Source organism: Emys orbicularis, chromosome 2, assembly GCF_028017835.1.
Source record: "Emys orbicularis isolate rEmyOrb1 chromosome 2, rEmyOrb1.hap1, whole genome shotgun sequence".
NCBI classification, from domain to species: domain Eukaryota; kingdom Metazoa; phylum Chordata; order Testudines; family Emydidae; genus Emys; species Emys orbicularis.
The window spans coordinates 117,260,932-117,288,791 of NC_088684.1; the positions used below are offsets into that span (position 1 = coordinate 117,260,932).

Here is a 27,860-nt window from a genome sequence, read left to right on the forward strand (position 1 = left end):
TTTATGTTTCAGAAAAGAAGTAAAATATACTAATAAAAAGTCAGACTTAATATTTGTCCAGATCAGGTTTTCCATCTCTGTGTATGTCTGAACTACGGAGGCTATACTAACATAGCCCCATAGTGTACACACAACCTACACTGACAGAAGGGTTTTTTTGTCAGTGCAGAAACACCGCCTCCCCAAATGACAGTAGCTTGGTCAAGGGAAGCATTCTTCCGTCAACATAATCCCGAGTGTAGACACAGCTATATCAGCATAGCTACATTGATCAGGGGTGTGCCAACAGCATTTGCCTCCTTATAAAGTACTCATGCACTAATTCTTAGCACTAGTGCCATAATGTTATCACTGATTTGACCTCTTGCATTACATCTGTTATGCAGGAAGTAGTATCATAGGGGAGATACATGTACTGCACTGTTGTGATTTTTAGGAATTCCCATTAAGTATTGAAGTTGAGTTGGAAAATATTTCCATGTGCAATTTTTTGTGTGAAGCAATTTTATTAAGTTTCCTATTTGTACACTGTTTTAAGTTTGGAATTCCATACTCGTGTCCTCTCTCACTTTTACGGTTTCTTTCAGCTTCCAAACAAAGGACACAAAAAGAGAGAGGAAGAAAAAGGAGAAGATTCCATTGACACCGAATGCAGCGAACTAGGAAACATGGATCTGAAATTCAACTCCTCAAGGAAATATGTTTCGATCAGCGTACCTTCCAAATCGCAAGCCATGTCACCTCATATCAAATCATTAGATGACATAATTGTTCTCGGCGTGAATCTCAGCAAATTTAACAAACCCACTCAGTTTTTTATTTGTGTTTCTGGAGTTTTTATGTTTTATCTAATCTATGGATATTTACAGGTAAATTCTGTATTTGCATTTTATGCTAGTACCTCTGTTTATTTTGTTGAACAATATTGGACAATGTGTAGCTTGATTGGTCTAAAAATCTGTCCTAATCTATACATTTAAAAAAAACTACATTAAGATCACAAAGTCAAACACTGAAGTTAGGGAAAAAATAGTACATGACCATATAATTAAAAACTATATCATAATGCAGCTACAGAAGAGGACCTAATTAAGGATGCTTGTACTACCTTAATTCTTTTCTTTCCTTATCTTTTGAGTGCATGACTTTGCATCTTTAATGTTAACATTTTTATGTGATTTTCTTTTTTTTTTTTTTAAGTTTTTACAAAAACAAATTGAAAAAACAAAAGTTACATTGTATGGGACCATAATGACATCATCAGGGTTGAAACCTTTAGGTCTACAGTATGGACTTCTGCCACTTCAGCTAACTATTAGTAGACTTATCCTTTCTGCACATTCACTAGAGGGGGATGAGATGCATGCTGTGCCAGTGGGCTTCACAGCTGTTTTCTAGACAGCAGAGGAATTTTATGACTCCTGTATCCTGGGTTTTGTTCCAGCTTCTGTAGATGAATGTTCTCTAGTGGTTACATACCTTTCTGCTCCTGTCCTCCATCTGCCAACCTGACTCCAGGGAGGAGGGTTTTTTGTTTGTTTTTTAAATCTCCTTCCTCTGAAGCATCAGGAATGGCCACAGCTGGAGATAGGACATTGGGCAAGCTGAAACTGGGCTCTGAGGTGACACCAACCATTCTCTCTTAGGTGCTTGCCTGGCTGGTTCTTGTTCATATGCTCAGGGTCTAAATCAGTGGTCCCCAACCTTTTTCGTTTGGCGGGCGCCAGACGACGAGCCACGGAGGACCATGGCGGCGGACGAGCATCCCCCGAAATGCCGCCGATAAGCAGCAACGTCAATGGGCGTCGTCGCCGAAATGCCGCCAACAAGCAGCGTCATCCAGAGGTGGCATCTCGGCGGATGCTCGTCCACCGGCCAGTACGCGGGCGCACTTAGATGCCCCGGCAGGCGCCATGGCGCCCGCGGGCACCACGTTGGGGACCCCTGGTCTAACTGGTTGCCATATGTGGGGTTGGGAAGGAATTTTTCCCCAGGTCAGATTGGCAGTGACCTTAGGGGTCTCTTGCCGTCCCCTGCAGTGTGAGGGTTTGGGTTACTTGCCAGGATTCTCTCCTATATCTATCTTCATTTCCCTGCCATTATGGGGGGCTCAGGTATTTGTGCTCCCTTGTCCCTCCTGTTTTCTGCCTGTGGCACATAATAGTCTAGTGTTCTATAGGCTGTAATACTTTGGTCTCATTTCAGTTGTTGGATTTAGTATGCGGGTGCTGGGGATGGTGTAGGTGGCCTGTGATATACTCTAGGTCAGACTGATGAGCTGGTGGTCCCTCCTGGCCTTAAACGCTGACTGCATATTTTTAATTCCTGCTCCAAAGTGTGGAGGTGCTAGAGCTTCTCACCAAAATAATAGTTTTGGGTTTTTTTAAACATTGGCAAAACATTTTTCCCAACCTTGTTCTCAGAGATGATAGGAAAACTTTTGCGGAAACTTAAAAACAGTCTGAGGCAACACCTGACATGGAAAGTTGCAGCCCAAATAGTTAAATTTGGCAAAGTTATTAGTAATTGAAAACAGGGTCTTATAATGGAAGGTATCAGTCTTAACTATCAGTCTTGCTGCCAGCTCTGGCTAAAATGGATACATCTGCATAATTCTTTAGACAGTGTGTATGTTTTTCCATAACATATTACTCTCTTCTTTTAAATGTCTGTAGATTCCTAAGAAATTAGAATTACCATTTAAAAGAGAAATTTACTAAGTTAATGTTAACAATTTGTACTTAATCTTTTATGAGTCATTTGAGAGTGCTGTCTAGAAACAGTCAAATGCTGAGTAAAATGAATTGAAAACCAAGTTAAAAGCAGCCATGAAGCCCTCTCTAATTTGAGATGAATGTTTATGGGCCAAATGCCAATCACTGATGAATCACTTTAATTCAGTGGAATTACACCAGCAATAAATGTGGCCCTCTTTTTTCAGTCTTTAAATGCTGCCTCTCCAATAGTTGGAAGTTATGTATACTGCATGTCCTCTCTACTTATTGCTTTGTAACTTAAAAGCATGATAATTGCATATTCACATTGAGAAAATAGGTCTCCTAATTAAGTTTTATTTTACAGTTGGTATGTGTCTGTTTTTTGTTTTTATAGGAACTGATATTTTCAGTGGAGGGTTTTAAGCCCTTTGGTTGGTACCTTACTTTAGTGCAATTTGGGTTTTATTCCATTTTTGGACTAATAGAACTGCAGCTTATTCAGGATAAAAGGAGACGGTATGTATTTTTAAGTGATGTTTCCTTTAACACATTTAAGTTACGCTAAGTTAAAAAGTTTTGATGAGGCAATCAGTTTGATAAATCTGACTTCCATAATTTGTGTATGAATATTTGCTGTTATTTCACGGATAATTGAGTAGATTTGTATGGATAGTGATAAGATAAAATGTTGTATGATTTGATGAGTGGATTTGCAATTGAAGATATACATCACTGTTTGTTTTCAACCATATACTCGTGTCCTTCATTCCTATTTATTATGCCTGACTTCTGTTGTAATAGTGAAATGGAACACTAGCACCAGTAGTTGACTTTAAAAAAAAAAAAATACACACACACACACAAGTTGAAAAGTTTTAAGTATTATTAATTCTTGATGCTTTGTTAGGAACCTTTTAAATTGACACTCCCATGTTAATGAATATCAGGATATGATGCTACATATTTGAGTGTACAGGTTAATATACTTTGTTATTGTGCTTATACATTTATTTCAGAGGTTGCAGAACAAGTACATTAGTATTATATTGTATGTACTGTACTATGTAAGCAAAAGGCTAGTGTTTCAGGTTTAGGTCTTGATGCTGCAAAAAAGTATGGACATGCACATGCTTAATTTTAAGAACTATAAGTAGTCCTATTGAAGTCAGTGGGAGAACACACAATGCTTAAAGCTAAGCAGATGCGTAAGTCTCTATGGGATCAGGACCTTAGGGTCTGGCCTAAACAGCTGCATCTCCAACCAACCTCAAAGTTCCTTTCATTTACTTTACCTTTAATTTTTTTCATTGTACTTTTCAGTTTCATTTCATTTTTTTCAGATGCACATTACACAAATTATTTCCAATAATTTATGAAATATGATTTATGGAAGCATTGATAGTGACTCCATAGTTAGTTATGTTGAAATTTGCACTTACAGCAGGACTGAAATCTGTTTCACAATTTTCTGATTGAACTGAGTCTCCAAATTTGGCGCGCGCGCGCACACACACACACACACACACACACACACACACACACACACACACACACACACACACACACACACACCTCAGAACAGTCCGCTTTTTGACTTTTAAAATTAAACATGAGTTATTTTCCTCCCCAGTTCTTCCTACCAATAGTGATCCTCAGCTGAGATCCTATAAAATTTTTGTTCACAGTACACTTTTCAGTTAAACATGCATTATATTTTAAATGCTGACATTCTAAATTAGAGGTATTTCTAAAATGAAGTCAGATTTATCAGGTTACACAGAACTGTTAATTTGTTAAGCTTATTTTTAAAGAGAGAATAATATCTTTGACAAAAAAAGTAACCACCTGTAAAAACTGGTGGAATGTCCATATAACTGTGGTACAGAATGTATTGTGAATAAGGCACGGGTTCCAGCAAGACTACTCCTTATTCACTGATCCCCTTTACTGAATTTTTTGTATGCAGCTAAGTTAGCTGCATGTGTATGTGCACAATGGCCTTTAGGTGCTCACTTCAAACTTAGTGCTATAATGGTTTAAAATGTACATGTGCAAAGTGTAATTGTCAGCAGGTGATAACGCGCCACATCAAAAGCAGTATTCACCACAATACTCAAAGTTCTCAATATTTCTCAGTTAGGGTATTTCAAAGCCAAATCTCAACTTTCTGTCTTCATCCATTTCTCCAAAGTTATAAAAACGCACCAGCATTACTTTAGAAACGGGTTATGTATTTTTTCCCCATTTTCTGCACACACAGAAATGGGAAAACTTTTTGTTTAAACTTCACAAAGAAATTCATAGTCAAACAGAGAGATTTCAAAAAGTTACAAGCAACTAAAAATGGAGGTGGTTGCTAGAATTGTTACACAGTTATGAGAGAAAGGTAGTTAAAGAACAAACAGATTCAGGAGACATAATATTGTTCCCAGCTTCCGGTGTGTTCTTTTATAAGTCACTTAACCCCTTTGTGACTATTTCTTTTCTGTGAAATAGGGATAATTCCTGACGGGCTGTGTTAAGTCCTTTAACAGTTGTGATATGCTTTGTAATCCTTAAATAGAAGGCACTATAGAAGACTAAAGCATTATTCATTAGACCCAGTTGAAAATATGGAGAACTTCAACAGTTTTTATAGTAATTGTTAATTTCAGTGAAGAGATGAAATTTTTAGTGAGTTTGACCCATTTTTCAACCAGTTCTGTTATTAGTGTATCCTTTCTTCTAGCTTCTCCCAGTATGAAAGTCTCACCTATTAAAAATACAATATGCTCATAATACCAAGATTCATACATTTATATTTTGCAGAATCCCAGGCAAAACCTACATGATAATAGCCTTTCTAACTGTAGGGACTATGGGTTTATCAAATACCTCCTTAGGATATCTGAATTATCCTACTCAAGTCATCTTTAAGTGCTGTAAACTGATTCCTGTTATGATAGGAGGAGTCTTTATACAAGGTATGCACTGTTCTTACTATTAAATGTTTTTCTTATTAGAAGATAACCACATAAGGGCCAAATCCTGTATTCCATTGACTTTAATGGAAGTTTTCGGTAGAGCTGGGCAGGAAACAGTTTTCCTGTCTGGGGGGGGAATGCCCATAAAACATGGCTTGGATCAAAATGGTTTATTTCAATATTGACCTTTTTAAACAAAATAGTTTACTATAAATTAACTTAAGTTTCTAAACAATGTAATTTTGAACCCAAAAACCAGAACTTCTCATGTTGAAAATGTCTAAATAGGATATTTTGACAAATTTCAAAAATGTTTTGAAATGGAAAATTTGTCAAAAGAGACCTTTTCCTGCAGAAAGTTTTGGTTTCAACAAATCAACAATTTTGACAAAAAAAAACAAAAAATGAAATTCCCAACCAGCTCTGGTTTGGGTTGCTCAGAGAATACAGGATTAGCCTCTAAAATTGTATTTCATGCTATGATATACCAAAAGAGGTTCTGGATGATGAATCTGACTGAAGCTCATAACTCTGAGCATGTAAATAAAATACATAACATATTTCAATATTTTGATAATCCTCGTAATATATATCATGAAAAATTCTCACTTGTATCTGTAGATTTGTTGCTACTCAAAGTTAGTAAGAGTACATCTGTATAGCAAGCGCCAGCAAGCCTGAGTCAACAGATTCAGGCCCACACTGTGGTACTAAAACAGCTGTGTAGATGTTGTGGCTCAGGCTCTGATGGCTTGGGAGAAGGGGGGAGGGTTTCTGCACAGCTATTTTTAGTGCTGTTATGCGAACCCGAATCTGTCGACTCAGGCCCTGTCACTTGCTGGCACTCACAGTGTAGATGTACCCTAAGATTCTCCACATGGCAAAGGACTACAGAACTGAGCCCAAAATGTAGTATTCCTATTACTGTAGTTCTGTCTTGTAGTTACAGTGGAACATTTACACTTTTCAGTATTGAGACTGAAGCAATAATAATAAAAAAAAACAGTTTTTAAAGAAGAAAATCAAATATGCAAATTTATAAAAAGTAAATATTGTATGTGCAATTAACAGCTCAGGTCTGTCGCACAATTAAATCTTCTTGTCATTTAAATTTGGAGCATTCGGGTCTCTGTAGGTAATGTTTTTATAATGCCTTTGGATTATATAGTGCTAGGTTCTTGAAAGCTGAGAACATAGTTTAAAATGTAGGTGTTAAACAATTTTTTTCTGGCAGCTTACATGGTATACACAGCCCCCTGGGAAGGAATGGAATCTGTTATTCAAATGATATTCTCAGGACCCCCAAAAATACAGCTGGCTGCATTGCTAAGTTCTAGAGCAACTGTTCCCAAATGATAGAATCATATAATATTAGGGTTGGAAGAGACCTCAGGAGGTCATCTAGTCCAACCGCCTGCTCAAAGCAGGACCGACACCAACTAAATCATCCCAGCCAAGGCTTTGTCAAGCCGGGCCTTAAAAACCTCTAAGGGTGGAGATTCCTCCACCTCCCTAGGTAACCCATTCCAGTGCTTCACCACCGTCCTAGTGAAATAGTGTCTGTTGAGCCTTTGCTGGTGCTCTACAGATAACTGGCTGACCAAATGGTACTGGCTCTCCTTGTTTCCCTCTGTGATGTTACATTAAAGATAACTAAAATAATCTGTAAATCTATTTTTCCGTGTAAGTAATTGCTGTACAGTAACTCCTCACTTAACGTTGTAGTTATGTTCCTGAAAAATGTGACTTTAAGCGAAATGATGTTAAGCGAATCCAATTTCCCCATAAGAATTAATGTAAATTGGGGGAGGGATTAGGTTTCCGGGAATTTTTTTTTTTTTTGCCAGACAAAAGGCATTATATAAATTTTAAACAAGCAATTTAATACAGGTATTAAACAGGCTGGCAGCCCCCTCCCCCCAGTGCCTCCTGCTTGCCAGCGGACCCTGCAGATCAGCGCCTTCCCCCTGCTCCCCCCGCCTCCTGCGGCATTCAGGAGGCAGGGGAGGGAGGGGGAGCCTGCGTACCACATCCTCGCTTTCCCCCCCCCCAGCCTCCTGAACGCCGCAAACCAGCTGATTGCCACTGGCAGGAGGCGGGGGGAGCAGGCGGGAGGCGCTGGGAGGGGGCGTAGGGGAGCTGTTGGGGGGGCTGCCAGCTGTGGACAAAGCAGGCGGCCAAACGACATTATAGCGGAGCATTGCACAACTTTAAACGAACATGTTCTGTAATGGAGCAGGGACGCAAGATTGAAATAACGTTAAGCGAGAGGACGTTAAGTGGGGAGTTACTGTAGTTGCCAAAGAGATGTGTAATCACTCTAGGGGAGGAGATGTGGCCTGTGCCATTGTGAATGGTAACAGCTATTGCCCACAAGATTTCTCAGTGGAGATGTGGTATGTACTATGAAAAAGTTTTTGAGAACTGCTGTCGTAGAGAGTTGCAGCCAGGCCTTCTACTCAGATTTTGGAAGGGAGAACATTGGGTCCATTTGTTTTGGTGGCGTACTGAATGGGAGTTTTTCTCCTTTGTCTGCCATTCCCCCCTAAATAAACGGGAGTTAAAATTAAGACTATTACATAGCCTTATTTTTTGTTGTTGTTTGTATTTTTGTATAGGAAAACGTTATAATATTGCAGATGTGTCTGCTGCAATGTGTATGAGTCTTGGCCTAATATGGTTTACTTTAGCTGACAGCACAATCGCACCAAATTTCAACTTGACAGGTAAAGAAGCATTTTACTTTATGGTTTAATAATTCTTATTTTGCCTAGAATGAGCATTGCATAAAAGTGGGAGCCTTTGGTGGTAGATTTTGTTGTATCATTTTACCAGCAGCACTACAGCTATAATAGAAGAGACACTATCATTCTAAGCCTTAGTTCTCAAGCACTTAAAACTTCCCCAGATATTACCCTTGGATCTGAAATATCTCTGGTGGATCTCAGTACAGAAGTAAATATATCTTGAGAAGTTTGATAAAATTCCATTTGACCAGTTTTGAAATCATTAAATAAAATAAAAAGTGGGTTTTGTTAACTTTCAGACTTATTTCTTGCAGCTGGTAACTGAAACTTTTTTCTTTACCTCATCTTTGCTATAGATTTAGTCCTCAGTGAGAACTAGTGTTCTTGACATAAAATTTCTTCATGTAAGTTAGAAATAGCAGAAGATATTTTAACTGATGTGATACTTCATAAATTCCTATCTAAAATTAAAAGGAAAAAAATCACTTATGCATTCATTTTTGTATAAATTAGCGAAATCAAAAAGGAACTTTCACTGGACCACCAAAAAGCACAGCAGGTCTAACCTTGGGACTAATTTCAAGTTTCTGCCTCTTTCCCCTGAGGTACTAGAACTGTCCAAAAAATTCAGTTTTTTAAAATAAAGACAAATTTGCTTATTTTCATTAAGTTCTTACTCAAAAAGGGCTTAACCATTTTTGCACTGACACTCAAACTGGAAAATTTCACCCTGAAAGTTGAAAGTTTGACAAAGTTATAAGTGACTGAAAAAGGCTCTTTAAATGGAAACAGTCAACTTTAATTCAGTGCTTCATCTACAATATCTCGAATATATGTATTTGAATAAGCAATCATTTCAGTTTGCACCTGGTGTATTACAGGGCTTCAAACTTTGAAATCAGCATTATCAATCTCCAACAGAAAGGTAGGGCCTCTTCAGATTCCATCTTAAAGCGGATGGGACTATAGACTTTGATATCCATCACCATTAAAATCCCTTGAGTCCAGCAAGTCTGTCAGCGTTTCTGTTACTCTCCATGCTGCTACCTTAGAACTGCACATGCTTTCTAGAGAGTACAGCTCTGAAAAGCATACCTCACAGTGGAGCTGCACATATGTTCTCAGGATTATGTAAACACAGTGCTTCATATTTTACTAATTTAACAATTACATTAAAAAAATTCTAGTGCAAGATTGTTTGGTGTTACACATACTTAATGCCCACATCATGAAATTTCAAGTTGTTTCATGCAGTAACCATGAATTATGTGCTATATAATAAGGCATTGGAGTTAATGTAAGAGTAACATGTATGTACAATGTAGAAATTTAGGGCTGTCCATTTTGAAGCTGTTTTTATTTCCGGAGATTACGATGAGACATAGTAATTGTTTGAAAATTCATTGTGGAACCTTCATTCATACCAGCATTGGTTGATCCTAAAACAAAATGATTCCTTTTTTAGGGAAGAAACCTTACCTTTTCAGAAATGTTATCCATCTAGTGTTGAGTGGTGCTCAAAAAGTAATGATTTATGATGTTGTCTGAACTCAGATGGTTATTTAGTCTTGTCCTAGTTTTGCTATGTTGGCTTTATAATGTGTGTCACTTTAGTGGTATTACAACTGGAAAAAATGACTTGCTACCTATCTAAATTATAGGCTCTACCTGTATACATCTACATAGTGGAACAAGAGACAAGATGTGTAGTTGAACAAAGAGACGTGTATTTTGGGTACAACATGTGGGTATGTTCTTTTTGGCACCCACCAAATAAGTATATCCCAGGAAAAACACGTGTAGGCATATGTTCTTACTGAGGTTTTAATGGTTAAAAGCTATTTTTAAGTGGCATTCTTTAAAATCAGATTTTAAAATGTCAGATTTTTATTTTTGAATTTGTGTGAAAATATCTCTCTACAAACTGAAGAACTGAGGACCATGTTGGTCCTAACACCTTCAGTAATTTGATGTAAATACATCTTCCGTATGTAGTCTTTGAGTATTGTCAATATAAGACGACAAACAGCAGCACTACTTTTTTCCTTTTTAAGGCATTTAGGACCCATTTCAACCAAAGATCTATCTTTACACACACAATACAAAAGGATAAAGAAAGACAGGGTTGAAGGGCCAGGGCACAGGACTGGAGCTCAAAAGAGAGTCTTCTTTCAGAAGACTGGGTCTAAGTTCTTTCCTGCTTTGCTGTTTACCTGCTGTGTAAGTTGAGCAAGTTACCTCTCTGCACCTTCCTCCCACCCTGTATCTGTCCAGGTCATAAAATCTAGTGTGAATTGGGGTTTCTGCAGTTTAGAAGCTGGATATTTTATTTTATTAGCTGAATGATGGAGGTAGGAGGCAGCTTAGTATATTTCCTAAAAAGTGGGCTTACTTTTGACATTACATCAGTATAAATCAAGAGTAACTCCACTGAAGCCAGTGGAATTAACCTAAGAATGTTCTCACTGTGTAATTTGATGTACCTTGTCCTTGAATAATTTTATGTTATTTTTTTTTCCTCTGCAAAGGGACAGCAAACTGAAGAAAAGCACCATCAAGGTGCCTCTATGAAACAGACTATATATTGACATTTGAAATGTATGCAATCAGAGTAAAAAGAAAAGTAAACTATAGACTTAAGTCTCTTGAGGCTTTCAAAACAATGTTAACTTTTTACTCTGCAGTGTAACTTCAAAATGACAAATTCCTAAGAATTCATTTGTCTTGTGACATCACCTAGTTGCTAGTCACTAAATAATAATGTCACATTTCCTCCTGGTGGTTTATAATAATGCATTTGTTAGAAGCATTTACACACAAACTAGTATGATTCTGGCTGGAGCTTTTTTTTTTTTAAACACATTCATGATTTAATCAAAATTCTTTAAACGTGCGAATTGTCAAGGGCAAATCTATTTACATGTCACAGTTTTGCCTAAGGAAGCAAAACTATGCTGAGAGGTTAAATGTAACAAGTAATCTTTGCTGTCTGATATGAATGTTACAAACACAAAACCTGAGTGGATTTAAAGCATCAGCTGGATGAACAATTTTGCCCGTATTGTGCCATCAGAATTTTGTAAATCAGATTTAAGGCTCTTTAATAGCAGTGGAGTCCAGGATAAGCATTGCTGTGCAAAAGCAGCAAATAGACTTAATGAAACATACCCCACTCGGTGTTCCATTCGTGCACTAAAGATGTTAGCAAAGGAAACAGACGTGGACTTTTGCTAATGCAGTCTTGTACCAAGGAAGGAATACATTTTAAAAGTAGAATTGATATTTAGGGCTCAGTAATGGCTCTTGGCATTGTCTGACTGAGTAGCGCTTGGAAGTATAATGCCTTTTAAAGGCCTAATCTCTAGAGTGACTGGCTGGGAGGATGCATGGAAGAGGCACATCATGATACATCTGTGCAACAGAAACTCTTCCTCCTCTGGCCACTCTACTGGCAGTACTATCTATTCACTCTCCAGTGATGGGAACCTTATCATGGTTGGTCCATGCATGGAAGGAATATAGGATAAAAATTTCCTACACACACATCCCCTCAAGCCTACATCTGCAGCGGGAGACACAGTTTAGCCCATAGCTTAATGTTACAGTAATTGTGTTTGGCTGAGTAACTTTAGTGTGTTCTGCTAATCACCTGCAGTGTGGACTTTTAAAGTACATTATAAAGCATTTGAATTGGGAGATAATTTTGTTAGTTATTCAATAACTTTAAATAATCCATTTTGGAAGAGAGTGTGTTTTTTCTTAAATGCAAGGTGTGTGGTTTAGAAACTTTGTAAGGACTGAAACTTTGCATTATCTTAACATAGCAAAGAAATGTTTTTTATTTTTGTGTGTGTGCAAAATTTCCCTTCCCCCAAAAAACCTGTGAAGTACAAAGGAAATGGTCCATTTGATTCAAATTTTGTGTGCCCTGCTGTGTCTTTAGTTTTTGGACCAGGTTCAGATCTTACTGTTTACCATCATTGATTTCCGTTACTGCTGATTTATATTGATGTAACGTGAGATCAAAATCAGGCCCTTTGTGGTGTTTTGGGTTTTTTTAAGAAAACTTTTTTCAGATTCTGCCAGTAGTATGGATTGGACTTTTGTGCCTTTAAATAAAACTCTTGAATTATGAGATTAAACTGGCTAATGTGCACTATCATCTTATTTTATAGTGGTACACCCATATTGGCATTGTAATGGATTCAAGCTACAGACTGATACAGTATGTGAATAAGTATAGTTTAAAAGTCATATAATGGATAGTGATGTAAAAATGTAGGAAATATGACTGATTCAAAACTTCCTTGACCAGATACTATGTGCTCCTCTCGCTAAGGGAGAAAGAAGTGGTTTTTATTTAAAAAAAAAACACCATAAGTTATAAACACACTAATGAAGTCCCATAGGGCCTGTTTTTCCATCAGTGCATTTCACTCAGGCATCAGATGTTTCTTCAGGCTTATTACTCCTGTTCTGGCTTCTGCTGCTAATTACAAAGAAGTTTTTTGGCATATACAATGCCGTTGTTGTAACAGTGCCCCTAGATACCTGATTGAATAGATTATAGATTCATCTCCCTCTGCTTGCTTCCTGGTGGTTAGAAAATGGCAAAGGCCCAAAATTGTAGCATGGAGGCAACTTTATAACTAAATTTTTAAGGAAATTAGTAACTTAAAAAGTTTTCCAATTCAAACAGTCCCAAGGATCAATAATTTTTCTGATAAACTTTTCCTATTCCTTCCTTAAAGTATTTGTACTGGTCCTACAAAATGTCTACCAGTGAAATATGAAATCTTAAGTAATGTCATGCTGATTAACCTACTTGTTTCCTGTTTTTGCCCTCACCATTTAATTACGATGGTCATGGTATAAGAAACAATACAAAATAGACATTACTAATTGTTGACATCTTGTGTGCTGCTAGTTAATTTAATGTTATACTTTTATGAAACATGTTTTCATACAATATCCAGCATTAATCCTAACTCTTGGAATGTCAGAGATATTGGTTGGTAAAATAGTGAAAGAATCAAAGTTTGGAAATTAGTTGACTTGCGAAGGATAAAGAATTATTAATTTTTGTTATTGTTAAGCTGATAACATTACCTGCCATGCAGTGAGTTTGTTGTGGCCAAGTAGTGCAGCATACACATAAACGCACACATTCATCTTGTACCTGAACAGCACGTAGGCAAATAAAGTAAGTTCAGAAAACTGAAAGCCTTTCACTATGAATCCTCTTGCTTTTGTTGTTTGGTCAGTATTTCCATGTTTTTCCTTTTTTGTGTGTTTTTTAAATATACTGGACATTGCTTTTTCTTTTCTTTCCAACAGGACATACTATATTTTATATGAATAATATTCAGAATTAATTTGATCTGAAAGTTTAATCATTATTACTTATTTGTAATGCAGGAGAGCCCAGATGCCTATATCAGGGTTTGGTGCCCCATGGTGCTGGTCTGTGTAAAATAAGACAATTCCTGCCTTCCAAAACTTATGGTCGAAACCAGTATAAGCAAAGTGAAAATTGTTTGCGTTAGCATCTTGCAGTACGCGGTGAGTATAGAATGGCATTTGTCTTATTAATTAATACTGTTTGTTTTTCCCTTTTTCTTTTCTTTGAAGGTGTGGTCCTTATATCCCTTGCTCTCTGTGCAGATGCAGTTATAGGAAATGTGCAGGAAAAAGCTATGAAGTTACACAATGGTTCCAATTCAGAAATGGTAAATACCTGACTCTTTAATCTAGTGTTCTGTCATGCAGACCAGTGGCTCTCAACTTTCCCAGACTACTGTACTCCTTTCAGGAGTCTGATTTGTCTTGTTTATCTCCCAAGTTTCACCTCACTTAAAAACTACTTGCTTACAAAATGTGAGATAAAAATACAAAGGTTTCTCAGCACACTATTACTGAAAAATTGTGTACTTTCCCATTTTTACCATATAATTATAATATATATCAATTGGAATATAAATATTGCACTTATACACTGAAATGTATTATATAGATCAGTATAATCAAGTTGTATGAAATTTTAGTTTGTACTGACTTCGCTAGTGCTTTTTATGTAACCTGTTGTAAAACTAGGCAGCTATCTAGATGAGTTGATGTACCCTCTGGAAGACCTCTGCATACCCCCAGGAGTACACTTACCCCTGGTTGAGAACCACTGTCAGACTATACCAATACATATGGAGTTGGAGTTTTCTCCTATTTTTAAGAGATATTCTACATAAGTCAAGATATACTGATCATGTAATGGCAAACCAAAACTTAATCTGTTTATCATGCATATAAAAAGCAAGTGCTTGTGCTGCTCTACTCACTTTTTACCTTCAAAGGTATACATTTGTGTACATTATTAAATGAAACAAGTTTTGAAGTTACAATAATTCTATCCTATTTTTGTCTAATATTTGTATAGACAGGAAGTATATCCTTTGTTTATGCATCCTTCCTGTATAACTGAAATCAATGCAGGGTTTTCCATATAATTAATGTACTCCAGGTTTAATAAAAATATAATATGTTCCCTTAGTTTGAATTATTTTGTATTTTGTCTATTGATTTAAATGTTTTTAAAAATCCCATTCAGCACCTAAGTACCTTTAAAAATCTGGCCATTAGTGACCATCCATATTATAGTGCTGTAGATATAGCTAAGAAAAACACAACTGTGGGACTAGTAGCATAACAGTGAAATCTGAAATTGTATTGGCAAATTACATTTATAGGGGAGAGCAAGTAGACAGGGGAGATCAAATCCAAAAAACCACTAGGCAGTGAGTTGACACTACCGCATAATTGCACCAGATAATATGGGAAAGTAATCCAACATTTGATGTTTGTATCGCATATATACACATGCAGTTTCTAACACCTGTTGTAGTCAATTTGGTCCAGAGCTGCTGAAAAAACTGACAGAATCCTAATGGACTTAACATTGTAAATGATTTTTTAAAAAAATCCAGAACTTTGAGTTAAACTACCTTTTCCATAAGCAGTGTAAAAAACCAGACTAAACATCAAAAGTGACTGATTGCTGTTAAAGTGAAACCACAAAGGTACTGCAAAAAGAACAGGGGTACTTGTGGCACCTTAGAGACTAACAAATTTATTTGAGCATAATCTTTCGTGGGCTACAGCCCACTTCATGCTCAAATAAATTTGTTAGTCTCTAAGGTGTCACAAGTACTCCTGTTCTTTTTCGGATACAGACTAACACGACTGCTACTCTGAAACCTGTCACAAAGGTACTGACACCCTTTTTATTTAAAAAAAAAAAATCTGAAAGAGTTAATTTTCTAAAGAGCAGTGACAAAATCTTCAGATTGACTTGACAAATGTTATTCAGTCCCAAAAGATACAAAATGTGATGCACAAAGCTTAGAATAAAAGAACCAGCAGATGCGGCTGAAAAGTTTAAAATGATTGGAGAACTCCTCTGAACTTTGGTAAAACTTACATTATATACAGATATCAATAGAAGCACATCCATTAAAACTTTACCTCATCAGAGTTTAGTAGTCTATCCTCAGTACAGAACAGAGGCACTGTGACTAACCCCATTAGAAATTACTTTAGAAAATAATCAGAGCTTGAAAATTAAATGCCTTTATAATAATGAGCAGTATGGGATTTCGAAATTCATATGAAGCCCAGAAGCTCTTCATCGCTTTTTGAAGCAGTAATCAGCTCTTTTTAAAATCCTTGTCCTCCTAAATGCCAACAAGATTTGAGGAAAGAATGATTCTCAATACAAAACATTGGTAAAGATTAAATAATTTTGGTAATTTTACCATTTTGTACACTTACTGTCTTATTGCTACATAGGAAGACCATAGCAGAAAGGGGGAAATAAAATCACCAGGGATATGGACGAGTCTACCAAGTGAAAGAATCTGCAGCTAATCAAAACAACAAATGTCTAGTACTAGTAAAGTGAAAGTGTGAAGTGACTTCAATGCCCGTGAGCTCATAAAAAGAGTTTGTTCGTTGGCAATAAATACACATTAATAGCCAACCCATTAATCTGTAAATCAAATTGAAAGTGTTCATTAAATATGGTTCTGAGAACTCTTGTAGGCTTTCTTCCCTTAGTGGAATTAATGAAATTTTCATAGTAGACAACAAGGCCAGAGTAAGTGGAAACTTTTTTTGGAGTTAACCTAATAAAAAAAATATTGCTATTGCTGGATTTTATTCAAACTGATAATTAAAATTTTGTGACTTTGGCATTGTAATTAGTATACTTATCGGTTTCCTTCAATAGCATATTGCCGTACATATTTTATAAAGCAAAACCTTTTTTCTTCAATTACATTTGTTTTTTCAAATTGTATTCAGTGAAGGTAATGATGCCTATAGTTAAGATTCCCTAATACTTTGTCATAGGAACAGTGGCAGAAAGGTCTAATTACTAGAGCACACTCCCCTACAAAGTCTGGAATAGAACCTATTATTCCATAGTCTTCACATTGCTTTGCTGTCTAACAAATAGCTGTGAAACCCACTGGCAAAATATGTCTATAGATGCTTGTAGTGGCAGGTCTACATACAAAATAACAGCCTTCTACTGCCACCAGTTACTCAATTAGCTACAGTGGTAGAGGATTGTGCTGATGTCTTACTGTGGGGAAGGGGTCAATATGGTTGTACATGATGATGAAATTTGTTTTTCTAATCTTTTAAGTTTTTAAAGAATTTAGGAAGAGGCATCCAAAAAAGATGTTAAAAGAACATTATGGTTGCAAAGTCAAGCACTCAAATATTAGGAAATGCAAGAATTAAGTTTACCTGACCCCTTTGTACATATGCATTATAATAAAATCTTTTTGATTGCATATTGTTTTTTCCACAGGACATCTGCCTAGTTCTATGCACACACTGGACGATGCTTTGGGAATTGTTCGAGATTGTGTAATGTATGAATTTGTTGTCTGTAGGACCTTTGCCTTATTCATTGAGGAAATTGGAAAGTGTTTAGTGAGTGAAGCAGGGGATTATTGTGGGAAGAGAAAGGATTGTCTCATGGTCAAGACAGATTAATGCTGCCCTGGAGAATTGGATTCTGTCCCTGCATCTGTCACCTGGTGGGCGGGGGCGTGGTAGGACAGGGAACGAGCAGGCTCCAGGTTGAGAATATGGATGCTGACAGTTCCTACCTGCTCCTTGGTGCCTATCCTGGGCACCACAGCCCCTCCAGTTCCTGCTGTTGCCTCTGCCCTCCCACATATACACGAGTTTATTGAAATATTTCCATTGTGGAGATGGTAACCCTCCCACTGCCCACCGCCAGTTCCACCACATAGTTCCTATGTGACGCTGGGCAAGTTGCTTAAACCAAACTATTCACAAGTGGCCACTAATTGTGTGTTGCATGTTTTCTCGATGCCCAGCAGGAGACATGTAGGGCCAGATCTGAAGGAGTGTTTAAGGGCTCACAACTGTAACAGAAGTAGAAGCTGTGCTATAAATGCATAAAATATTAAGTACTCTGAAAAAATCAGGACCTTGGTGTCTGAAATCCACCTCCCAAAATTAGTGGACACTTCTGATAATTTTGGTCTTTAGACTCTGTCTCTCATTTCCTGATCTGGACAATGAGGGAGGTGACGGGGGGAAATGCCATCTCACCTCACAGGGGTGTTGTGAAGATAACTCAATGTCAGTAAAGAACCGAGATACTATGAGATTATAGTAGAAAACCCCATGAAGAAATTAATTCTGTATTCAGTGCAGTGTTCGGATGATGTGCAGTGAATACAAAGGGCTACATGCCAAATGATGAAGATAAAAAGAAATGTTAAATAGCTAACCATTTAGTGATCACTGTCTGTCCTTCTCACTGAATGAGGCATGGGTTCTGTGGAAAAAATAATATGTGGTCATGTAAATTAAAGACTGTCATGATGAACATGCTCAAGCGGACTGAATTAAGGTTGCACAGGCAACCTTAATTCTGGCATTTCCAAATTTATGAATGCTTGGCTTTGCTAACAATGTAGTTTTGTTTATGTAATTTATAAGTGTATTTACTTGGAGTTTTGTAAATTAAAAATAGTTTAACAACTGCATGTATTTATAATTGTTCAAAGTTTTACTTAAGCAACAAAATCCTGAATTTGAAGTATCCGCTTTCTCTTTTAGGTCTGGCCTGAGGATATTAGTAACTGACTTCCTGCATATGAAAGATTTTATTTTGTGTGGGGTAGTGATAAAATGGAAGATCATGATCCTATTACCCACTCTCACTTTTCATATAGTTACTTAAATACTGATGTTTGAGGATGTTATGTGCTACATTTAAAATTAATTGAGTATATTAACACAGCCACATATTGGAAAGCATTTAATTTCCTACTTTAATTGTTTAGTAGAACTAGCTAATATTTTTATTTTAACTGTTCCAGGTTCTGTATTCCTATTCAATAGGTTTTGTGTACATTTTATTGGGATTGACATGCACTAGCGGATTAAGCCCTGCAGTAACATTTTGTTCAAAGGTAAACACTGATTAATCTCGTTTTAAAATTAAAATGTTTAAATCGTTTTCTGTGTACGGAGGCCTCCTCACTGTAAAGATTATTGTTAATATAGTGTGTCAAGTCTTGCTGTTCTCTTAACATAACTTTCTGATCTGGAGTACAGGTAAACTTGTCCAATTTACAAATTAATCCTTTTTTAGTCCTTGATCAATAAAGTAGCTGAATTTTAAAAAGTGCCGTAGCCGAGTTCATCATTTTATTTTTCCATTATTTAATGAAAATTAAATAAGAACCTTTGCATGAATGCATTGTTGAACAGTTTATTATTGCTCACGCAGTTGATTAAAGTCTACAGTTTTATTTCATTTTGCAACACCTCAGGGTTTGTTTTGCATTTTCCTAACAGGTTTTTTGTTGTTGTTGCAGCATCCAGTTCAGACTTATGGTTATGCATTCTTTTTTTCCCTGACTGGATATTTTGGAATATCCTTTGTTCTAGCGTTGATTAAAATCTTCGGTGCCCTTCTAGCTGTAACAGGTATGAACAAATTACATATTTAGTATATTAATATAAAAACAATCTACTCCTATTTTCCCATTTAGGACAAAGCTTGTGAGAATTGTTCTTGCTCTCTCTTGCTTCTACTCTCTGAGCTGATTTACCTGAGTTCATGTAGCATGACTTCTCTGTTGCAGTATATTTGGAAACCAAGGTTCTTTCTAACCCAGTGCCTTCACCTAGAAGGGCTTTATGCACAAATATATGAATACCAGGAACCCTGCTAGATACATAAACAATACACTTGACAGATCTGTGGAATCAGAAATACACACCAAAATATAAGCAAAAAGGTAAGACTTATTTGGAACAGGGAGGAAAAAGTGTTAAAATAAAATGGGGCATAGATGTGCAAAAGGCAGTATCATGCTTCCCAGACATAAAATCACAGCCTCTGAGAAATTCCAGGAAGCCTTTCTACATATATTCTCAATAGACTTATGTAGTGCACTCTGTTTAAGGCCTTGAACCTGCAGACATTTATAATTAGATGCTGTTAAGGCAATAGTAAATGTACATTGCAGGTTTGGTGCAAAAAAAAAAAAAAAAAAATCAAGAAGAGCAAATTGTCTTTTCAACCCCTGAAATCTTGCTTGGTCATCTGGCTAGGATAACAAGATATGTTGAATTGTACATGTCAGGACTTAGATCAGAGATACAGGACATCTTATCCTATCTAACTTTTATTATATTAGTTTTGATTTGTAGCTTTTTTTTATAAATACAAAATAAGTGCTGGTCCTGTGCTCTAGGCACCCTTGACAGCCATTAAAAATACCATCTATAAATATAATTCCAACAGTCCATCTCCTTCATTCAGAAGTTTAAACAACAAGCAGTCAGGTAGAAGCAAAAGTCAGAACAATACTCTTCCCTCCCCACAACACCAACTCAACTTTCAACCTTCACCAGTTCCATCTTACTACATCCACCACAAAAGCCTGTGTAAACAGATGGGCTTTGTAGCATGCCCTGCTGGTCAACAGATAAAAGCTATTTTAAACCAAGGGAGTGTGTGAATTCCAAAGCTGAATACCCTGCCACCAGTTCACTCTCTTCCAAACCAAGGAAGTTGCTATTTGATTTCTTAATAGCAGATGGAAATCTTACTGTATATTTAGAATGCAACCTGTGTTGGGAGGTATCAGACAACACCTTCTATCAAAGATGCAAATAAACTTTGTCTAATCTTCCAGATGCTTTGCCCAACCTTGCAGTGTTACTCCCAACTTGTTCCAGATAGTCCTTATATATGCTCCATTTTCTACCAGATGCTTAGTATGGCACATGACTGTACCAGGTACATCAGAAGACATAGTTATACTGTGCTGTGTCATCAATATACTGAAAGTACTTAAGTAATTACTAATGCTTCTAAGAGCAACATATATGCAAAGAACAAGAGAGGTGACAAGATGGAATCCTGTGGGACTCAAGAAGGGAGTGTTCTAAGGAAAGAAGATACCCAATACCATTCTCTGGGAATGCTCCACAAGAAAGGAAAAAAGCCACCCTAAGGCCCCCTTGTCCTGTCGGGTACAAAGGCACAACATCTTATGATCTGTAGCATCAACAGTATTAATCAGTAGTATTGACAGTATTGTCTATAGATGGCATGGACACTTGACTTCCACTCATTGGCAGGAGAAGATATACTAGCACCACCCATGCAGTCTGTATCCATACGCAGGTCAGTACCCAGATTTACAAGTATCAAGGGGATCTGTGGCAATGAGACATCCATGACCTAGATAGAAATTCCAGTCTCCCAACCACTGATTTCATCCCAAGTAATATATCAAGAATATGCCCAGCTACATATGCTGAGTAGTCAACCATCTGGGATAGTTGTGTGGTGAGCATGAAAATCTTGAGCCAGCTCAGAAGATTTGCCATCTACATAAATGTTGAAGTTACTAAGCCCTTAGTGCCACAGCAGCAAGGAACCTTACCTGCTTATGCATGAACTTTGCAGGGGAACAGGGTGATGTGCACACTAAAAATAGTTCAGTCTTAACTCAGTCTTGGAACCGACATATGGAATGTGCTAGCAATGAATTTTTTTCCTCCCCTTGCTCGGAGTAGAGGAACTGCAGTTTAAAGTAACGAAAAATGATCAGTGCTAAACAGATCCTATATGAAACACTGGACACCAGTACTTTTTCCAACAGGGAAATATTAATTTAGTCCAGTGATTTTCAACCTGTGGTCCACAGAGTATGTTTAAGATTTCCAAAGGGGTCCTCACCTCCATTTGAAATTTTTTTAGGGGTCTGCAAATGAAAAAAAGATTGAAAACCACTGATTTAGTCTATTAATGTTTTGTCTGCCTAACATACTTAATGGAGGATGGTTCCACTGTCAGGAGTAGTATATTTTACTTATCAATAATTTGTTTAAGCTTTAAATTGTTTCTAAAATCAAATGTATTACCAGAATGGCAAGTATGACAAACCATGATTTAGGGATTATCTATCCTAATTTACTGTGGTTTACATCTGTGTTCACTCATGGAGCTGGTCATAATATTTTAGCACATAGTGTTACTTTAATGTAGTAAAACTAGCTACAGCAAAATTACATCTCTAAGTGAACATTATTAATCTGTATGATCGTGACCTTGCAAGTCAGCAATCATAGAAGCTGCTTGCATATCAAGGTTATCTCTGGTTTTGAATGGGAAGGGTGTCTCGAAATGACTTTATCAAGTTGTCTCCAACACAAACAAGAAGTCAGGAGAAATTCAGGGTTTTTTCTTTCTATATCCCTATTTCCAAAATCCTTTTTAAATTAATGCTCCTTGTCATAGTCGACTATGACACAGTCATACCCAGAGCTGTTTAAAACAAGGGAATTGTTAGACTTCGAGAGGGTAAAATTTCATTTGGATATATTTCACAAGACTAAATTGTGTCCCTGATCCTCCTCTATTTTATATAGATGTAATAGCTGTGTGTCAAAGACAGTTACGTCAGGCTCATTTCTTCCTTAGGTTACCCCTTTTTATAAATACAAACATCAATCACAAGGGATTGGGGGTTGGGGTGGGGCGGAGCAGGAGGATGCCAGGGAACTTCTTACTTCCCTTCCCTCTGCCCCAAAAGCTGGTTTCTGTAAGGTAATGTTCTTCTTCATTTACCATAGTGGAAGGGAGAATATGGACAGTTTTGACCTAAAATATTAATGGTCTAATTTATTATAAAGCATTTTAATCAAGTTTGCCACTGTCATAGTTTGAGTTTTGCTTTTTTAACCAAGTTCACTATATGCATTGATTTCAAATGAGCACAGATGAGAAGAGTTGTTTCATGCCTTAAAACAGTTTTTAAAAAGTGTATTTTACTGTGTTAAAAATGCTGTGGAATAGTAAAACCTTCCCAGGAATTCCTGTGCCTTGACCTTGACAGTCTTAGCACTCTAGCCCTTTCTACTTTGCCTGTAGCAATGGGGAAATGTTTACCATGCCTTGGAAGAGCATCACATTCGTTACTGCCCCCTGACTACCCCCATATTGAGCAAGAGGGGGAAAAGAATTTAATGAAAATTGTATTTCTATTAGCAGAATGAGAAATTATCAGACTTAATTGGAAAAAAGAGAAAGCACTTAATTTAGAAGGAAATGGTTACATAAATATTTTAATTAATAACTGATTTGGTGAAAGAACAGAAATAATAGTACTTAGAAAAACTCATGTAATTTAACCATTTTTAAATTATTCATCTAAACTCTTTTCTAATTAAAACTCAATTTTCTTTTTTATTCCCTTCATTTTTCACTTAATTGAAAATGATTTTATTTGATATGCATAAACTTCTTAAAATGTAAAGATAACTACTAAAAAAGTTGAGATCAGGTGAAGATAAAGCAAAGGTACAAGAGAATACTTCTGCCCATGTTAATCCTAGTTTTAAGAGAACACTTGTGGAAAAATTTAAGATTCACCTGACCATCTATGAGTGTTGTTGTTGAGTAGTTTCATATTTGACTACTATATAAACAGTTATGCAGTCAGAACATGACCATGTAGACTAGATAATTCATATGATATTTCAATGCAATTTATGGAAGTTGTGGTTAATTTTGGCATAATCCAGGAGATTATAGCTTTACCTAAATCTGTTAATTGGATTATGTCCTCATAAACTATAATTCAGATTTTCTTTAGTGACAAGATCGCAGGTAGGCAGAGATTAGTGAAATAGTACATGTGGCCTTCTGAAATCCATTGTCCCGTTCAGTGTCCTGACCAGAGTTATTTCTCTGTACTGAGGCCTGCTGTTATGTAAATAAGACTTTAAATACCTTCAAAAAAGTTAAGATGCAAATACATATCTCCTTCAAAATAAAACCAAAAGCAAGGATCTATGCCGGTAGATTCTGACCAAAATAAAGTAAGATTGTAATAGTAAGTATTACGGTATATCTAAATCTTATTAACATTTTTAAACTCTTCATTTTGTTTTTAAAATGTACATAATCTAGTTCACAATTTCTACTGGCAACGGTTTCAAAGATGGTTTATCACATTCCGATGATACCTGTGATCTGGTGAGAGTAAAGTGAGCATTGGGATAAATAAATCTGGTTATTTTGGGAGTGTCTGTACTAGGAATATCTTTACTGGTTTTGCTACATCGATTCAAACCTCACTGTGGATGTGGTGCACCAGTTTCAAACCAGGAGAAGCCACACCCCCAGTGCAAACCCTATTTGACACTGGTCAAGTCATCTACCAGTTTGCACCGGTGAAGCTCACCAATACAAATATCCCTGCTATAGATAGGCCCTTAATTACCTAGTTTATTAATATTTCCTAACAACAGCTTTAGTTGGATTATAAGTAGATCTAAATTAGAGTTAACCATTGTTTTTCTTCTGCAGTAACAACAGGAAGAAAAGCAATGACCATTGTGCTTTCTTTTTTGTTCTTTGCAAAGCCATTCACATTCCAGTAAGTATCTACTTGTCCTTTTATGGCTTGTATATTTCATAAAATCAGGTTCTTGATTACTGAAATTGAATAATATTACCAGTTAACCATCAAAATGTTTGAGTAAGATTTTCTTCTCATTTCTACTACAAATGTTTGAAAGTTGTTGTAAATATTGACTGGTTTGTTGATTGTTATGCCAGAGAGAATAATTTCATTTTTTCCCAAAAACATTAGAGGACAAATCCATTGTACCTATTGGGGGTGGGCGGAAGGTGATGGGTTGTTGTTTGTTTGGGGGGGGGGGGGAAATTTGGTAGTCTAAGAAAATCTTATGTAACATCTAGCATTTACTTGTTAATTAGCTGCTTGGGGGCTTACTCTGTAGAGAAAACTTTGGCTAAAGAACTGTACTCTTTCCAATAAAATGATGTAGTTTTCTCCTTGTATAGGGCTCAACTTTGAAATCTTACTCAATATACTTTTTTATAACTAACCTTCTATTATCTTGACCATTAACTTGTAAGTTTGTTGGCAATATTGACATAGCTTTTTATTAAGGGTTTTAGAACACTTTCCAAAGGGTTTACATTGATAAATAAGGCTAAATGATTTACATCAAGTCTAATTATTTCTGGATTGAAACAAAATAGCATTTAACTTTATTGCCATTGTACTTTGTAACAAGTTGTATTGGAGGAATGTAAGCAAAGAATGCCCAAAATATTTACATGTAATTTAGTCCCTCTGAAAAAGGTGAAGTCTTTTATTTATATATATATACACACACATACATACATACACATACACACACACACACCTCTACCCCTATATAACGCTGTCCTCGGGAGACAAAAAATCTTACCGCATTATAGGTGAAACCGCATTATATGGAACTTGCTTTGATCCGCCGGAGTGCGCAGCCCCGCCCCCCCAGAGCGCTGCTTTACTGCGTTATATCCAAATTCGTGTTGTATCGGGTCGCGTTATATCGGGGTAGAGGTGTGTATAAACATATAAACACAAAGCCTAACGGTAAACAAACAATTTTGATGAGTGGAACAAAAAAAAAGGTGCTGAAATCAGGCAAGCCAAGGTAATGATGGAGAAAAGAGCCCTATGTAGGAGCAGTAGTCATAAAATATAGCTCCTATAAACATGGGAATGTACTGCAGATTGAGGGTATTTTATTCATATAGCTAAGAACCATTACAATTAATTATAGCTTAGTATATGTGGACAGGCTATGTCAAATAAATGTCCTTCTCCAGCCTACTTACCTAAGAGGAAGGAGAGAGGATAATACAAATTAAAGATCTAAGCTAATACCTTGGCTGGGTCCCACCACTTGCTTCTCTCTCACTGGAGACCATCTTTTAGATTGTCAGCTTCTTGAGGCAGAGACTTTATTTTTGTCTTGCAGAATATGAGGCACATCATTGGCACATTACAAATAAACTGTTAATACTCTGATTATTTTCCTCTTTTTCCCCCTTCAGGTACGTGTGGTCAGGTTTATTAGTTGTCCTGGGTATATTTCTGAATGTTTACAGTAAGAATATGGATAAAATCAAGCTGCCTTCGCTACGAGGTCTTTGGAACAAAACTGTGGAAGAAAGAAAGACACGGACGTTGTCACAAACTGTGTAGACAATGGTTTTATGCCATGTCTTGAATCTGACTTATTTTATTGGAACAGTCTTCAACTGGTTCACTTTCCACAGGGAACATTATTAAAACCAAAGGAGCTGAAGGCTTATTGTCTGCTTGCAGATGATTTGACATGAACAGTTTTATGTGAGCCTTCTCTTCAGAGCACTTGAATTCGTCATAGGTGTTATATACCATTGTCAGAAGGCATTATCAAGCCAATGAAGGAAAGCAACTCCTGGCAGACTGCTGAAAAACTATGCTCCAAATGGGGGACAGTAGAATATTAATTTGGGCATTTTTATCATATCAGATATGGCTGATTTGAGATGAGTGGTTTTGTTTTTATTGTTGGGATTATTTAAAAGTAATACTGTATTAACACTTAATGGAAGCTAATCAGCTACTGATTGACCAAATTGAAATTTTAAAGTTGGAAGAGGTAGAATACGGTATGTCATGATTTTTCATTTTAAATAAAAATTCAGTTTAAGTTCTTGATGAGATTCTCAACATTGTACATTTGTTAATATAATTGGCATTTCTGTTGAAATCAGAATCTGATTAATGGTTTAAATTTGAGATTGAAAGAATCATGATTTTTTCCCCCCATTTCTCCCCCCCCCCCATCCAGCTTTTAAAAATTATTAAAAAGTGCACCTAGACATTGCTGTTAAACCTAATGTGGGGGGGAAGTACCAAGATCTGTATCTGCTTGCAATACTATCTCACCGTCAGAGGAGTTGTCTGCTGCTTACTGTACTGGTGTAAAACAGTGAGTGAAAGTTCTCTAACAGCACACAGGTTAATATATTAAACATTATTTCTCTTCACTGTCCTCAAATTAAAGCTTTAACTCCAAACATGAGTGGATGACAGTGAGATTTTTCTTCCAGTGGACAGAGTGCACACACAGGGTCTTACTGATCAGGAGGTGTGGGTAAATGAGAGACACAGGGTTGGATTCCAGGGCTGCCCAGAGGATTCAGGGGGCCCAGGGCAAAGCAATTTCGGGGGCCCCTTCCATAAAAAAAAGTTGCAATACTATAGAATACTATATTCTCATGGGGGCCCCTGTGCGGCCCGGGGCCTGGGGCAAATTGCCCTACTTGCCCCCTCCCCCCCCCCCCCGGGCAGCCCTGATGGATTCAAGGGGCAAGCTACAAACTTAACTAACAACACCCCTCCCCATTGCTATCTGCCCATCCTCTCTCTCATAGCAGGTATTTAATTGGGTCCAGTGTGGAGTTAAAAGGATCCCACCAAAAAACCAATAATTCAGCTCACTTCTGAATCCTCTCACCCCTCTTCCTCCCTCCCACGCACCCCCTCCCCCCAGCAAAAACTTCAGGTCTCTCTTTCTCCTTACAGCAAAAGGTTCTTACCTGTCATACGTTGCAATAAGCTAAAAATTCCTATTCTTATTCCTTTATGCTGACTGTGCCTCCACAAAGCTATGAGAGGCAAAAAAAACCCTCTGTACCCCTCCAGTTCGGCCCAATAGGAAAAATTCCTTCCTGATCTCCAAACAGGTGATGTGTTAGACCAGGGGTCTCAAACACACGGCCTGGAGTTATTTCCTGCGGTCTGCCATAGGCACCGACTCCACCGGCAGCCAAACTCCCCCTCCCTTCTCCCCCCCCCCCCCCGAGCACGCCACGTCCCTGCTCCTCCACCTACCTCCCAGCGCTTCCCGCCACCAACCAGCTGTTTGGTGGCACTTAGGACTTTCCAGGAGGGAGGGGGGAGGAGCGGGGACGTGGTGCACTCAGGGGAGGAGGCGGAGAAGAGGCAGGGGTG

At 37.2% G+C, this 27,860-nt stretch overlaps 1 protein-coding gene across 1 annotated transcript; it reads left to right on the forward strand.

Moving 5' to 3' along the window:
* Nucleotides 1-608: 608 nt before the first annotated feature.
* On the forward strand, nucleotides 609-26,544 carry SLC35B3 (solute carrier family 35 member B3). The gene is made up of 9 exons (XM_065399066.1): nucleotides 609-869; nucleotides 3,112-3,233; nucleotides 5,526-5,680; nucleotides 8,299-8,406; nucleotides 14,059-14,156; nucleotides 18,846-18,938; nucleotides 19,347-19,458; nucleotides 24,362-24,431; nucleotides 25,910-26,544. The coding sequence occupies exons 1-9, from the start codon at nucleotides 669-671 to the stop codon at nucleotides 26,058-26,060; spliced, it is 1,110 nt and encodes a 369-aa protein (XP_065255138.1). The 5' UTR covers nucleotides 609-668; the 3' UTR covers nucleotides 26,061-26,544.
* The last annotated feature ends 1,316 nt before the right edge of the window (nucleotides 26,545-27,860 follow it).

Bases quoted from the DNA above. Each gene is read 5' to 3' on its own strand.
- SLC35B3 (XM_065399066.1), top strand. From the start codon at position 669: ATGGATCTGAAATTCAACTCCTCAAGGAAATATGTTTCGATCAGCGTA. The intron at 5,681-8,298 runs GTATGCACTGTT...ATTTTTGTATAG, and splicing joins AGGAGGAGTCTTTATACAAG to GAAAACGTTATAATATTGCA. The intron at 18,939-19,346 runs GTAAACACTGAT...TTGTTGTTGCAG, and splicing joins CAGTAACATTTTGTTCAAAG to CATCCAGTTCAGACTTATGG.